The sequence below is a fragment of the Cyrtonyx montezumae genome, unplaced genomic scaffold (assembly GCF_038088225.1).
Source record: "Cyrtonyx montezumae isolate F1298 unplaced genomic scaffold, pur_monq_1.0 scaffold_4, whole genome shotgun sequence".
NCBI classification, from domain to species: domain Eukaryota; kingdom Metazoa; phylum Chordata; class Aves; order Galliformes; family Odontophoridae; genus Cyrtonyx; species Cyrtonyx montezumae.
In genome coordinates this window covers 15,439,707-15,456,175 of record NW_027072045.1, presented here as the reverse complement: position 1 = coordinate 15,456,175, position 16,469 = coordinate 15,439,707, and the positions used below count along the sequence as shown (strand labels likewise).

The 16,469-nt window shown below is 42.7% G+C and overlaps 1 protein-coding gene across 1 annotated transcript in view; it reads left to right on the top strand.

Annotated features, from left to right (window-relative positions):
• The first annotated feature begins 12,464 nt into the window (after nt 1–12,464).
• Nucleotides 12,465–16,469, top strand: part of VSTM4 (V-set and transmembrane domain containing 4) — a 30,134-nt gene continuing 26,129 nt past the window's right edge. Inside the window, exon 1 of the mRNA XM_065746450.1 lies at nt 12,465–12,634. Coding sequence (XP_065602522.1) covers nt 12,580–12,634 — 55 coding nt within the window. The 5' untranslated portion in view covers nt 12,465–12,579. The remainder of the gene's footprint in view (nt 12,635–16,469) is intronic.

The following is a 16,469-nucleotide window of genomic DNA, read 5'->3' as shown; positions in this document are numbered from 1 at the left end:
CCTTGAAGATCCCTATGCCTTCATTCACAGATGTATCAAACACCATCAGCAAAGTCTTGCTCTGGGGTTGAATGCTGTGTGTAATAAACCCAAGCCCAAATGCTTCACTGGCAAACTGGCACAATGCACAGGTCCTGTCTTGGGCATTCAGTTATAAAAATATCTTCCCTCCTATAAGTCATGCAGTGCTTGCAGGCCAGTGATGTTTCATCTGCATTCCTTACACTGCTGCTGGCAGCACTCTGTACTTATGCAGGAAATTCATAAGGCCTTTCACTTTACAGATCAGATCCCACTCACTGCTATCAAAAATCTATCTAAGTCAATGAACAATTATAATAATTACCTTTAATCATATTCTTCAATTACTCCACAGCACCAAGGGAAGACTCACAGGACTGGGACCAGATGCAAAGATACTCTGTTGTGATTAAAACTAGCTGAGTTGTTCCAGTGATGATAAAATACTGACAATTCACCCCCTCTGGAAGCAACCCCTGTACATTTTAAGCAGTCTCATATTTAAAGTGGAGTGGCTCGAAAGAATGAATGGAAACCTGTGGGGACCCCTTCAAAAGATATGCCACCTAGAAAGGAACATAAAGCAAAAAACAGCTACTTAGAAGAAATGGCTGCTGCATTTTCACAGGATGAGCAAAGCAGTTGTCAATGCTGGGCAGGCTGGTTGCCGAATCTATCCTCATCCTCCAGGCATCTCCAGCAGCTCTCTGCCTCTGGAGGCTGGCTGTCTCTACTCAGGCCTCTATATGGGACAGTACTGGTGGCTTTTTGTCCTGGGGGTGGTGACAGGTTGGCAGAACAGTCAAGGGACTTGGTCAGGGAATGCCAGGAGAATTGCTTTTTTGATAAGCAAACTGACTGCAGAAAGGAGAACTAAATATAAAGGAGACCTGACTGGTGCTGGGAAGGTACTGCAGAAGTGACTGCAGAGGAACAGACATGAACAAGCAATCCCCTCAAGGCAGTGTTGTAACCAGTTCAGAACCAACAAAGAAAGCAGACTGCTGCCAATAGACATTACTGAATTTGAAGTTTTATACTAGTTGATACTTTAAGAAATCAGGTCTTCGAAGTGTGGTTGTGGCAAACTCCCCTAAGTTAAAATACATCCTTGGGCTTGTAGAGAATAGCTGGAAGCCCTGATCTCTGCTATAACATACAGGATCAGAAACCAATCAATATTAATATTAGTAATAAATAGTAATAATAATAATAGTATCAAACACAAAACTTCTAAATTGCCAAGGCTGTTTCATGCCTGCTTACAGAGATTTGAATTTTCAGAGTTACAAAACACAATGGCAGGCTCACACCAGCTTACTACTGCAAAGGCAATCACTCCCCAGTGACAAACACCAGGCCCAAGAGGTTTCTGTCTTACAGAGCAGAGGGCAGAAGCCCTTTTGGACTTCAGTGTCAAGAATGTCTGCGCCTGGGCACACCAGCCCACGCCGGGTAAGAACTTGTAACTTGTTGCATGGTGAATGTCCCACCTTGTCTCTTCTCTGCTCAGTGCTGGAGCTTGAACCACAGCAGCACCCCAGCCACATCCACTAAAACAGGACAGCTCCAGAGCAGTTGCTGAATCCTTCTCTTAAAGGAGAATTCATGTGGTGCAGCCCCTAAGGTACATTCTGCTGAAGGGTTTAGATGTGTATCACATTCAGAGCTTGCATGGCTACAATTGGTTTTGATTCTGTTGAGTTTAGTGGGAGCAAGATGAAGATGTGACTGCAGCATCTGTGTAAACCATAGATGTCTTCCCACCATGACTAAGGAAAAATAAAAACCTTATCTCGTAGCCTGGATTGTCCATGACATAAAAACCAGTCATTGGCTTAGAGATTGGTGGGTCTTTAGGCTCCTTCCTTGGAAATGCAATTGATCTGAAACAGGAAGGAGCTAAGGGAGGCTGCTGCCACTGCACAACTTGTCCTCAGGAGGACCAAAGAAAGCATCCACAGATCAGGGTGAATACAGAATCAGAATCAGGCTCAGAACAAATAACAGCTATTAGTTCCCCACTCCCAAGCCTTCCTACTGACTTATTTATTATCTCCTCCTGAGTAATTTGTCATAATCTCTGACTCGTCAGGCCAATTAATCATGCTTCAGAAAAAATGAGATTTCTCACAAGGAGATTATCCGTCTCTGACAAACAAGGGATAATTCAATTAGTTTCCTTTTCTAAACATTTATTAACTGGTTTTGGTAAATTAGTCCTTTCTGTAATTTAGCTATAATTTAGGAAGATTTAATATGTCATTAGGCACACCAAATTCTGTGCTAATATAACATTATGGCTGTGATTTTAATTGCCCCAGAGTCAGGAACTGTATACATAAATGGCCTGATTCCCACATGGAAGCAGCAGATAGGAGGTACACAGTACTCAAAACCCCTTTTTCCATGAGTTAAGTACATGCTTAAGGACTGTAGAGAATAGGATGCTTTCTCTGACTTGGGTAAGAACTGACAGAGAGATAAACATTTGTGTATTTGTTTGCAGTTCTTCATACTACACACTACAGAGTTTCATAGCATACACGGACTTAACTCCCCTCACGGTTCTCAAAGGTGCTATTTCCCTAAGAAAATCCTAGTATCTAACCAGCAGCTGATGGTGGCTGAGAATGTCTTCTGCTTCATTCTGGAGAAGGAAGTCAGAAGGTGTTATCTTCTTTAAGTCGTTTTGGACACTTCCAATTGATACAACGTCATGGCATTAAAGAAGTAAAGGTCACTTCATACCAAGGGTATAAATCAGTCTCGCATTTAAGAAAATAGAGTTTATTACTGCAGGCAGCTGCCTTTCTGACTCCCCAGTTGGAGCAACTGATACTCGTTTGCAGCTGACATGACCATGAAAAGCCCCAAAGCAGCATGATCTGATTCTCTACCTGTTTTGAGTACAGTCATTGCTAGCACAGCAGGGGAACATACACCCCTGGCAAAAAGCCAGACATTGTAACCACTCTGCCATTACACCCTTATTTTGGAAAAAAATAAATAAATTCCTTACTTTTGTTTTATGGTTGACATACTCCAGGAGTCACTGGGTGGCATGCTGTGCTCTAGTTTAAAGCCATATATTTGTATTTGAAATAAACTGTATAAAACTGAGGCTTTTTCATGTGTTGTTTCACAAGCAGTAATGGGAGACACGATTCTCAAGTGGTAATAAGAGGCAATCAGCTACACCAACAAAGACATAGTAACTTGATGGAATTACTGCAGGAAAGAGTAATGAAGACAGAAGGAAAGCAGAGCCCATGTATTTTTAAATTTAAAATGCTCCTATATTTAACTACAACCCCAAACTCAATAATTATTACCACTAAGGGATCTATTAGGCAAGGACTGCTCTGGAGAAAGCCCAACTGACCTCAGTGGGAATTGTGCCTGAGTAAACTTCCCACTGGAGCATGCAATACTCCTCATATACTCACACTCAGGAGCATTAATAGAACTCTGTATCCAAAAACTATTTCATTAACTCTCAAAGGTGTCATTAGCAGCAGGGGCAAAGCTTTAAAAACTATGAGGACAGATTCTCTCTGTCCCTTTTTGGCCTGAGCAGTGTCCATTAATGCTCCACAAGCAGCTGGATGAATGCACTGCCATGGCCTGCAGGGTGCATTAAGCTCTCTTGATTTTTCTCCTCATCAATGCCACTGCAGGGTACAGAGAAGGATGGGTAGAAAGGTAAATGCCCTGGGGAAAAAGGAGTGTTCACAGCACATGTGGAGCTGTGGGATGGTGGGAGATGTGCAGAATAAAATGTTCAGCTGTACAGAGGTTCGTACAGAGTAATGCCGACAAGTCTGGACATCACATTTACAGTCTGTCAGACTGCCAGGCTTGGCATTATCTCAGGACAGCATACAGTGTCAGGGGAGAACTGAACCAGAAAACTATTCTACACAAAGCAGAAAAGCATGAGTAAACTCTCTTCCAGTGAAAACAAACCTTGGAGAAGACCTGCACAGTCTCCACAACTACAAACAATTTTTGCTTTCAGAGGGATACTGGGCAGAAAGTCAATTTATTTCTGATAAAAGTTGGATACAAAACCGAGGTTTTTAATACTCTTCAATTAAGATAGCCAAGACTCTCACAAATGAAATGGATTGCAGAAACTCACAGAGTACCTCAGAACATATGATTAAGACATTTTTAATGCAAGAGAACAAAATGGATAAAAGGCAAAAAAGTTTTCAACTGCTCTAAGACTTGACAGTTGGATTCTCTTCCTGAAGGAGGGAGTGAGTTGGCTAACCAGGTCCCTGATAAGAGAACATTTCTTCATCGGCATAAAAGACACATACTCAGATACAGACTAACAAAAGACTCAGATATAAAATCTGGCAAAACGTCTGGAATCTGCCAAGTAGAGGAAGTCACCCAGACTTGACTAAAGCTTAAATAGTGCAGACTGCTCTGATACAGCAGCCATGAGAGTATATTAAAAATACTCTTAAGAAATCAAGACAGCCTGTGCGTGGGTCTGTAAGTCCAAAACATCAGTACGTGACAGCACATAAGCCACAACCATGACCAGAGAGCAAAACAATGTGAGAGCTACAATTCTCAATGAGCTTGAGAGAAAAGCCTGGCAAGTTCAATGATGGCAACACCAACATTGCTGCTGCTGCAGATGTATGGACAGCATGGCTTCAGACTGAGACTTGGATGCCAACTGTGATGCTTACTAACTTCATCAGTGATGCGCAAATCACTGAAGGCCAGGAATGCTGACTGCACTACAATGATAATAAAATAAATCAGAAGTGAGGCCCCAGTAGAGAACTATACGAATTAGATGTATGGAAAGTTAAGCTGGAAACAAGTTGATTTTCAAAGTCTGGGTGAAGAAGGAAAATCTTACTGAAGATCTTAACATGGCAAGTCTGAACAAGACAGAAGATTCACTGGACAAGGAGAAAACAAAACAACAAGAGAAGATTTAACGGAACCTTTCAGGAAATAAGGAAGCTCCCAAGAAGAGCTGAACAGAGCAGAAGGATCACAACTGCCCGAAGACAGGCCCCCAGGAAAGCTACTTTGGGAACACAGGGAAGAAGAATCAACATGACTGTTGAACATCTGTCTGGTTACTGCAGTGGGAAATCACACCAAACTCCTGGAAAGAAAGAAATTCCCTGAACGCGTGTTGATAAAACAGAAATCATAGTGTGGCTCAGGGAATTATCATTTTTAAATTTGAATTTTAAATGTGTTTTTGCAAGTTTTATTAATCCATAGAATGTGCAGCACATAAAATAGGAAATATCTTAGCTAGAAAGAACTACAGATGTAAGTAATTAGTGGCACATTGCTCACATTTCATTGTAAAACAGATGTGTGTACTATTTTAATTACAATGACTAATATAACATATGCCTTTTATATATAATGTTTTCTGTGAGTCAGTGCTTTAAGTATGTTTTAATTTTATTTACTTTCCTAAGTTCAGCATTGGAGAAGGAAAGTATAGCTGTTACATGTTAAATGTTCAAAAAAACAGAAAAAGTCTCTGTGCACTATTGGAAACCTGTGTTTTGGTAGTATGCATTTGCAATTGGTAAGAGGAATGTTATGATCTCCAGCTTCACTCAAATTACTTCTTAATGATAACATTTCCTTATCCTGGGGATAGACCACAAACAATCATGGAACATTCTGGAGCTTTCTGACTTTTAAAAGGTCGTATCACACTTTCCTTTTTTCCCTACAATCTCTTTCTTTAGAATGGTGTTCAAATATATCCTTTAAAAAAAAAACAAAAAGCATATGTGTATGCCACAGCCCATATTATGGTTAATTGTAGTGGTCATTTTACACCGGAGCCAACATTTCTTCTCAGTTAAACTGTTAACTGCTTTTGCACTGACAGTCAGAGAGGAGTCTATTTAAAATATAAATAAATCAGACCATAGAATCATGGCAGACATTCAAACAAGCTACTAATAAACCTCATGTGTCAACCACGCAGAATTTAGGTGCTTTCACTCACCTTCCCTCTTTAATACTAGAAGTCCCCTAAGTTCAGATATAACTTCTGGAAAAGATCAGCATAAGGTGTGTTGTGAATCCCATCAAAGGAGCTGAATCCCGCCCCTCTCCTGCTGTGTCTGCATGGCCATGCAGGCACACACACACTTTTGAGTCTCCCCATTACCTTGGTGAGGTCAGCCCCTAGCATGGGGCACCCAGATTATGTACTCTAACAGCCACTTTCCCAACCAGAATTCTACTCAATGTTGCAGACAATGTATATTTTGATAAAACTGTTGCTCCGAGTAAAACTGTTGCCTTTTGGGATGTAATCCCACAAATGCACAGAATGCCACGATGAGGTATTGGCTATATTTACCAAGAAATCCTTATCCTAACCAAGGGAATATTAATTAGAGAGCTTGAAGTATTTTAACAAAAAAGTGATGCGTTTGTATTGGTACTAATTTAATTATTAATTTAATTTAACCCTCTGACACCCTTTTCCTTCCATTTTCTCCTTTCAGATCCCCAAAATAAAAATGGATGAAGTACAGTCACGGACCATTTTCTCAAGTATGTTGTAAATCACTGTGGTGGCAAATTAGCAAATGGCAGTCTTCTACCCCCAACCTTCCAAAGTGGCAGCAAATGCCTTCATCCTGCTGGAAAAACTACCAGTCAACAGAAATGAAAGGCCATGGATAACTACTAGACTATGTACATAAGTTTGAGTGTATCTACTACTGCTCTCAGCACTGCTCTTGTAATATTTGCTGGTATTTTCCCAAAGATTTTTGTACCTGACCTTCTTAAAATTTCATATTTCAAGTTCAAATTGACGTATCGCTTGCCATTGCACTCAGCCATTGCTTATGGTACTTATCATAAGCAATCTCCATCACAACCTTCCACTCCTACCATTAATAACTTTGACAGAGTTTAACCATCAGAACAAAAATGTTCTACACATGGGCTCTCCAACAGGAGTTGTTTTCTTTTCTGACTGAGAAAATATTAGTCATCTATTTGAAAAGCAGGGAGCTTTGCCAAAATCTGACTTAAAATCAACACAGTAAACTTCTAATCTTTTCATAGGTGGGAAAAAAAAATCGATGGTCACATTTCTAGGAAATAATCTAGAGTTCAGAAATGTCTTATCCAAGTAGTAGAGATCATTCATACAGGTCTGCTGTCATTTAGAGAGCGCAAAGGAAAGCACCCTTTTGTACTTGAACAGAGGAATTTTGCAGATGCTTGCTTGTGATTCTGCCCACGTCCCTGCTGCCCTGCACAGACATTGCTCCATGTAGCCATGGAGCTAGCAAACCAGGCAGGTCACAGCCAAAAGGGAGCTGGCTGGAGCTTCACCACATCACAGTCACTGCGTTCACTAGGTCAGGTTCTCCCCTCTTCCCCCAGGCAGTGCCAGTAGCTGTGTGCCTTTCTACAGCCCACTGCTGAGGCAGTTCTCCTCTCCACACTGTATGAAGTACATGACGATCCTTCTCCTATTGCTTTGTCATATGAGGAGAAGAGAGCAAGAAATAAGGATCAGGATCTCTTTTTTAATTTTTACTGCGTGGTCCAAATTTGAAAGTTTACACGAGATTACTTCTGAGACAGGAGAAATGCAAGCTAGTTTTGTGAAATGGCAACCCTATATCTTATCCAAGTGGCCACAACTCTGCTAAGAAAAATATGTTTGGTTAAGGGATTTATCCAAGTATCTGGTATGTTCAGTATGCAAAATGTGGCTTCTCTCATGTTCTCTGCAAAGAATCATATAACAAATAGCACCTAAATTTCTGTACTTTGAAAAAGGACAGATAAAGAAATTCTTTTCCTCCTGATTTTTACCTTTAAAGGAAAGATGGTGAAGAACACATGACATTCGGCAACTAACAGCTATGTGAAGGAGATGCCTCTAACTTACTGCAGCATCATTTTATTTTAATCTTAAAGGCAGATATTATACAACCCCAACTACAGCATGCAAAAGACTATATGTTAAAACATTCAGTATTTGAAGGGCATGAAAGTCAATTATTTTGTTTATTCAAAGGTGTGCCAAAAATTCTTCAGGGAGATCACTGCAGAAACACAAGCAAGGTAATTTTCTAAGCAGCTCATAGGCCTGCCAGATATTTGGATGGGATTCCTTCAGTATTTCACTGTTCAGTGGAAAACATAAACACGTGCCTCATCTGTAACTCCTCCTGAAGCTCAGACGCCTAAGTTTGGTCACTACTCAACCACATAGAGCATGCAAAATTTGTATGCAGATTGTGGCTTGAACTACTCCTGGTAAAGACCTTTACAAGGAGATTTCTTTAAGAGACAGTATAGTTTTTCTTCTGATTTAAAGTGCAGAGAATTTGTTTTGAAGTTAGCAGCTGCCAAAGTGCAGCAATACCATTCCAGATGAGAGAGCAAAAGGCAAGCACATCTTCCAGGGACATTCCTGAGGTTAGAGAAGGATTCCCTGCTTTTCTGACAACAAACTGTGCTGTGGGTAAGCATGTGGGTACTTTGCTTCCAGACTGGAATGTTTTAAAAAATGCAAAACAGACATGCATGATTTATTATCCAAATCTAATTAAAGTAGAAACACAGGAGGAGATGGTAGAACTTGGAGATAAGAGAGCAAGGTGCTATCTATGTCTGAATGTGGCAAGGTAGGTCAGAGCTGAAATATCATTCCTTGGGATATGAAGAGCTGAAGTGCCTTTTCTATCGCATGCTCAACGATTTAGTTTTTTTGCTAAAAGGGAGAAAACATATAGAGAACATAAGACAGTGTCAAAGAAGAAGTGGCTAAAAGAGCTCTCTGGATCTCATTTAGTTCAATATCCCTCTGAAAAGCTGCTTGTCCACTCGTAAACTATTTTTACAGAAGTTTGTGTAATCTATACCTAAAATCTCCCAACAGTAGGGCCCCTAAGCTCCCTATTCCAGCCCCTAACCAACCTTGTGGTTAGAAAACATTTTCTGCTATCTTATCTTACTTCTTGCAGTTTAGATTCATATTTTCTTGTTCTACTGTCAGTGGACACGGAGGGTTGTTTACTCCTTTCTGCAAGCACCCCCAAACACCTGAAGGCTTATTATACCTCCCAGTCTGCACTGAGCAGTCCAAATTTGCAGTTTCCTCACAGGCCATGTTTCCTAGAGCTGATATCTTCCCTGAATAATTCATGTTTTTTTCCTGGTTGTGAGCTTCAGGTCTTTCTAAAGCTAAAGAAGCAGTTTCTAAAGTTCCAGTAGCAGTTTGGTTCCATTTGTTAGAGTATGAGCTTCACAGCCAATTTTCCTGATTTCTCTGAAGAGGCAAATTCTCAGTGCATCCTAGGTGTTTAGGTAGAAAGAATAATAACTAAAACATAGGAAAAGAATGTAGTATCAGTTAGAAGCAATACTTGAGCAGTTTTTGTTCATATCTCACCTACCTCTTCACCATAATTCACCTTACTTAAAACCAGCAATTCGTAGACATTCATTTCCCTGCTAAGCACTTAACTCCAACTTCACCCTCAATGTATGTTGGGGAAAAGCCAGACCAGAAATGCCAGGAGCAGGCAAGGGGAGCACTTACTGTGGTATTTCTGGCCTGAGCAGCAGCTGGCAGGCTACAGAACTGATGTGAAGACCTTTATTCTTAAGATTCACCCAGGCTAAATTTAATAATATGGGAAATTTGTTGCAAAGAATGTCGGATGTTTAAGATAATAAATCAAAATATAACCAGACAAATGCTAGACATATACGTTCTGATATGAGTTCACTACTTTTGTTGGTGTAACTTGCCATATGTGCTGCGTAGCACCAGTTGAGAGCAGTTGCTGTTTGTGAGTCTCCATGCAGGCTCAGTGTCTCTTCTAAGATCCACTTAACAACAGAAAGCATTCCCTCCACAAACACTGTGCTTTACTGCTACCGAGGCCACGTCCAGAATCACCCTGAGCTGCCCTGGTCAGGGAAAAGGGGTACACTGGCAAACCTCATCTTGCTTGATGTTGACATAACATCTTGCCAAGAAAGTGTAGCAAATCATTTGAAGCTGAAAAAGTCACTTGGAAACACAGTACTGTGTGCCTGTGCTGTCCATATCACTCTCCTCCAAACATTTGCTGACAGACAGAATCAGAAGGAAGGCACCGAGCTGAGTGGATCACTGTTCTGTCCTGGGAGAACCATTCTTACCCTCTTTTTTGTGATAAAGAAGTGTTAGATTCTTAGATCCAAGTTTTAAAAATGCTACTAGAACACACTGCGCAGAAGGCACAGACCAAATCCCACGAGGCAGTAGATATCACTGACAAGCCATGTCACACCTCACCAGGCTCAGATACATCACTTACTGAGGAGGCAGATGAGCCAAAGCAAGGGCCATCACAGTGCAGCTCCAGGGCAGCTCTCTGACCACCAGCTCTGGCGTCTGCACCTCTTGAAGCCAGGCAGACTGGGATGAACAGCCTTCCAGCGGGCAGCTCAGAGAAAAGCAGGAGGGATACTTTAGTTGGGACACATGCCTAATGAGAATGCATAGCCAAAACCTATTAATGTCCTGAAAAGGCTCTGAAATTTATCTTACCATGACATGCACTCACCTACTGCCAGAAATAAGGAGAGCTAAAAGCTACATTTTCATATATTTGGAGAACAGAGCTGGAACTGGAATAGGTTTTTTAACAAGTTTCAATGACACTATCTACTGATACATGGAGCTGAGATGATACCTCTGTGTGTGATGAGGCATAGTAAGATGCAGTAAGTCTTAAGCAGATTTTAACATCTTGCTCACCTCTAAAACTGTATTTCCCAAACACCAGCCTTCAGTGTAGCCAGGGAAAAGTACCGGGGTAGAATTTTTAATCCCAGACCAAGTTATTCAGCAGCTCTGGACTGTTACAATTCGAAGTTAATTTTGCCCATTAAAGGGATGGGAAAATCTGGATACAGATCCAAGCTCCCTTCATGCTTGGCAACACTGAACAGGTCTGGACTCCATCTCTAATCACTGAACATTCATTTAAAATTAGGATCCCCTGGGCCACGGAGATACCTGCTGCTGGATTCTTAAGACCTGGCTCTAACTACTGCAGAAAGGTTCAGGCAGGCAGGGAGCATCATGCATGAGGCGTGGGAGGCAGAGAATGGGGACGTTTGCAAAACCTATGGGCAGCAGAAACCAGGGGGCTGTAGCTACCTCCCCTGACTGTGGCTGTGCATGAAGGTGGGGGAACTTGCCCAGCAGGCCTCACTCTTAGGCATGAGGCCCCACCAACATTGCTCCATGGGCACAGGGCTCCAGGCTCCATGGGAAGAGGAGACCTGAGATGCATCAGCTGCTCCAGAGTGCTGAGCAGGCACTTTCCTCCTCCCAGCAGGCCTGTCCTGACAGGAAACTGGGCTGTGTCACTGCTGCCAGAGCTGAGGAAGCAACATTCTGTGGGGCTTGCCTGTGTCAGCACACGTCCAGCAGAGCTGGGGAGGTGCACGGGCTGACTCGGCCCTGCAGAATCACACTGCATACTGCTGAGGCCTCTGGGATCTCCGGTGCACAGACTGTGATCCTATTAGGTCAGCAGCATGGACAATCTGGAGAAAACATTTTGCAAAAGCAGAGTAATAAGTTTTATAATAGAGCAAAGTGGGTTGAAAGGGTGAAAGACTAACAGTGAAATAATGCAAACCATACAATAGCAACCTTTCATCCAAGTTGCCAAAGTATTTACAGTCCTATCACAGCCCCTTCCACTCCAGGCAGAAAGAGTTCACCCAGCTGCAGCCTGAAGTTGAGGCCAACTTGAGTCAAAGCATCCCAGAAGGCAGCACCAAATCTAAGAAGATGGTGGGGGCAATGGTTTGTGTTTCCCCACTATGGGGAAACAAACTGATCCAAGCTCATTCCCCGAACTGATCCAGCTCATCCCACAGCTGAGTAGGTTTCTTGATGCAATTAGAGGGATTTAGCAGCACTGGCAATGGGTGGTCGCAAAGAGACAGTCTGATTTTTACAGGGCACCTCAAAGCTCAGGCACCCACGAGAGCTTAGGAATAGCTTGTTGGTATTGTTAGCAGAACAGTGAGCACGGGGAACAGGCACGATAGCCTGCAACATTTCAGACAACTCCAGGAAAGCAGAGGATGCATAACACAGCTGTCCCTGTCCCTCACTTGTTCACAAAAAGGCTCTCTGTGAGTGGAGAGAGGAACATCTCACTTGCTGCCTGCACAGATCGGTGTCCTTTGGGCAGGTTGAGCAGCCCGCAGCCCCACTTAGTGTTATGCCATCCCAGTGGGCTCAGGAAGTACGAGGGGAAAGGGAAGAGGAAGAGGAAAAGAGGAGGGGAGTTGCGGAGGGGGCCGGACGGTGGGAAGAGCAAACAAGTAGGGAGGGAAGGGAGAAAGCGGAAAAAAAAAGGAGGAGAAAGGGGAGGAGATGAAAGACAAGGGGAGAAGGGAGGACCGGTCGGGGAGGAGGCGAGAGGCCGGGGAGGAGAGGAGGGAGCCAGCTCGGCGGAGAGGGAAGGGACGGGACCCGGCTCCCCTCGGGCCATGCGTCTCCTGACCACGGCGCTGGCGGCCCTGCTGGCCGCGACGCCGGCCCCAGGTAAGCGGCAGCGCCAGGAGCCCGTCCCTGCGGCCCCTGAGGGACCCCGGCTCGCCGCCGCGCCGCGGGGTCCGGGAAGGGGCTGGGCAGCACCCGGGCTGGGGTAGCGGGCCGGAGCCCGGCTCCACACGGAGAAGGGAAGGGACCCGCCACCCCCGTCCGCTGCTCCCGCATCGCTGCGGCAGGAGCGCCCGCGGCTGTGGGTTCAGAGCGAACCCCCCTTCCTGTACGGCAGCTGCTGGAAACGCTTTCTCCGCCGCCTCCTTTGTCAGGCGGGACGGTGTTTGCACAACTGCAGGCAAAGTTGAGGCAAAGAGAGTTCTGTTTGCCTCACTGTTTTTGTTTGTTTGTTTGTTTTCTCTACAGGTTCCTAGGTCCCGTGGGCATCCAGTGAGAATGGAGCCCCCAGATCTCTTGTTATTAAAAACAACCCTCCGTTCAAGCCATATGTTTCCAAAATCAAATGCGTGTTGGCTGAGGTTGTGTCTTAAAGCTGTAAAAATTGATAAGATTCTGGATCAAAACTTCAGGGCACGGTGGGGATGAGGAGGATGAGGAAGTCTCACTCATTCAATAGCAATAACGGTTGGAATTAGGATTTCTGCCTCAAAAGGGCAGGAGATGACAGAGGCAGAGGTTCAGTTCAAGTTCAGTCACTGCAGAAGGGCTGTGAGAGAAGGAGCTTTTGACTTGAGAAACTTGCAGATGCAGCCGTTCAACTGAAAACAGCTGTTTGCTTTTGGTGATCTTTCTAGCCAGCTCCTAATTATTTTCCCTTAAACAAAGAGCTTTGCTTTTTCCTGGCTCATCTGCTATTCTTACTGTTTAGTAGAAGAGAAATCAAAATAAAGCAAGCTTTGACGGTAATATCATTTCACAGAACAAACTACAGGGCAAATAGAAGCCACCCCACCTGCTTCTGGTGATGCAAATCCAGGATGAGAAGGCAGCTGCCCTGATGGCAGACCTCTGTAGTCACCTAGCTATCCCCAGGGGCTGAGGAAAAACCCTGATTCAACCTGTCAGCGTCCGTGCAAGAGGGCAGATGGACCTGTAATTAATGCTAAATCCAGGTTGGGAGCAGTAGTGTTCAGGAACAGCCCCACTCATGTAAGCATCTGTACCAAAGGAGCTGGGGTTCTCACACAAGGATGCAGCCACTGTGACTGTTGGTCTGCTGCTGCTCTTCCAACACAGACCATGGGAACAGCCTTGACATGGACAGGTTTCTGGCTGCTAAACTGGTAGCTCCTTACACCTGACAGTGCCATAAATGTATTTTGCTGAGGAATATGGCAGTCCAAACCTAGCTAATACTTTCAGAATAGGCTTTTTCAGAATGGGGTTTAAGTTTTAGCAGTACACTTCTCTGATTCCTAGCAGGCAGTGAGACTTGATGGTGGAAGGTATGAAAGGAACAGCTGAAACACTGGAATGTGGGCAACTAAGCGAACTGGATGCTGATAGGAGAGAGATGAGCAAGGAATCCTCCAGTGTTGACCAGTCTTCCTTCCCTTTTCTATTGTTTTCCTTCTCAAGTAGAAGTAGGACTAAGCTTTTGTGAACTCTGCTAGAGTGAAAGGTAAAAAAAGACAGTGATTCCTCACTCAAAGCTGGAATCTGAAGTCTAGGAAGCCAGTGCTGTGTTGGCCTGCTCTCAAGTGGTGCAGGAGTCTCCTGTCTTGGCATAGAACCCAGTAGGGACAAACCTCATGCTGGGGCTGATCCAGCAGCAGTTAAAGACAGAAGTAACTTCCAGTAGCGCGTGGGAGCCCTGAATGAGGCTTTTCCTTTCCACATGAGAGATAAATGACCGCTTTCCTCCAACCATCCACCACTGTTCCACCTCCAATGGGGGTGGATAGGATCCAGTGGATTGTTTTCCTGTTTTATATAAAGCATCACCTGACCACCCTGTAACTACCAGTGTAAAATGACAAGAGGTCACAGGGAAAGCATTGGAAATTTGGAAAGCTCTCCCAGTGCTGCACTGATAGCTGCAGAAGAAAAATAAGAATATAAGTTTCCTCTGATCATACAAGCCTCCAAGCAACACGACTTAGCAGCAGATGAGTTTTGCTACATGAAAGATGCGAAATTTGATACTACCTTACAAAAGGGCACATCTCCTCAGGACAAGTAGAAGCCCTATGTATAAAATAAAATGTTTGTATGAGTGTAAACAGCTAGAAAGGGATCAGAGATGCCACATACAATGCTTCTTTATCTTCTCACAGAGGCTTCCATCGTCACTATGTCTGAATTCCTCCATATTTTCTCTCGAGTACTTTTTGGCAGTGTGTTCTGCCTAGTTTCAAATTAAGCAACGATTCTTTAGCTTTTTATTTAGGGATAGTATTCTACAATTAATCCTAGCCAGCTTTTTCAAACAAGAAGTTCACATATCAGGAAAATGACATAATTGTTTTCCTTTACAATTTTTCATGACATGTTCATAATTTCACTAGAAAAATCCTGTGTTTTGCATTTACGCAAACCACATTTTTATAATTGATTTCTTAAACTTTTGTAGCGTAATTATAAGAAACTTCAAAAAATTCTGAATTTCTGAACTTGTTTCTTGTTTTCTGAGCAGCACAGTCTTCAAAAATGTAATGTCATTTTGATGGTACTTTATCTTCATTTATGCATGTATAGCACCAAGGCCCTTTGACTCCAGCATGCAGTAAGTGAAGATTTGTGCCTGAAAATCTTTGGTGGTATTCAGACTTCATTTTTAATTTCAACATCCTGTTCTACCTGTTTGCTTAGTATAATACAAAATTAACTCTTGATTTGGAGCTCACACACAAACTTCATGCATAGACAGTTATAACAATAATTTAGAGCGTGCTTAGTTTTTTTTTTTCTTAGAGAAGCTAAAGAAAAAAATACAACTTTCATCATGTAACTTTTTTTCCTTCATAAAGACTCTACTTGGATAAGGTGTCTACTTTACACCATCTACCTGAAAAATTACACCAATAAACAATATGGTTTCAATAGAAAACCCAAAATAATTATACTTCGAATTTTCAGAGTTCTTCTCTCAAGCAGTTGCAACATAACTTTTTTTAATTCAGAGGATTTAAGTAAATTGATATAGCTAATCGCTCCATCTCACAGCTTCTCTGGGGCCACAAAGTCTCTGCCTCTAACGCTCTTTCAGAATTAGACTGAAGTGCTTTACTTGCTTATTTTGAAGATAAATACATGTTTGTGTTTCAGGAGCTGATGTCAACCAGGAGTCTGCCAAGATGCTCATCGTCTTTGTTAAAATGTTCCTAGCTTCTATGCTAGCAAGGTGTCCAGGAATGAAAAAAATCCATCTCCCAGAATTGCAATTCTCATTAGTTTTTCAGTACCTAAATGGAAGCTTATTACTCATATTTTAGAGGATGTTTCATGCTTTTCAGAGAGTATTGCAGGGAGTGCTTGCTCCCTGTTAAAATATGTTTTTTTTCTCTCCAGTGGATGCCATCAGACAAATAATTTAGGGAACACAATGCCATAGTATACCACTGGTCAAAAATAGATCAGTCTGTGATATGACTAATAGACATCCTTAAAATACATTCAGAAGGAAATAGAATGAGTGTTGAATCCCATGCCTCAGAAAAGAGGTTAAGCATGAATAAGTAAGGTCAGGAAATAAAAATCTTCTCCTAACAAACAGCTATGAAATTCCTTTAACCCTCACCTGTGTTGTCTGTTGGTAGAAAGAAAGAAGTGAGACAAACTACTGGTCTGAGCTAGACTCATGATGACAAACAGAAAAACACGAGTCAGAAATGAATGGGAAAATGGAACAACCATCTGTCCCAGTATAACCTCA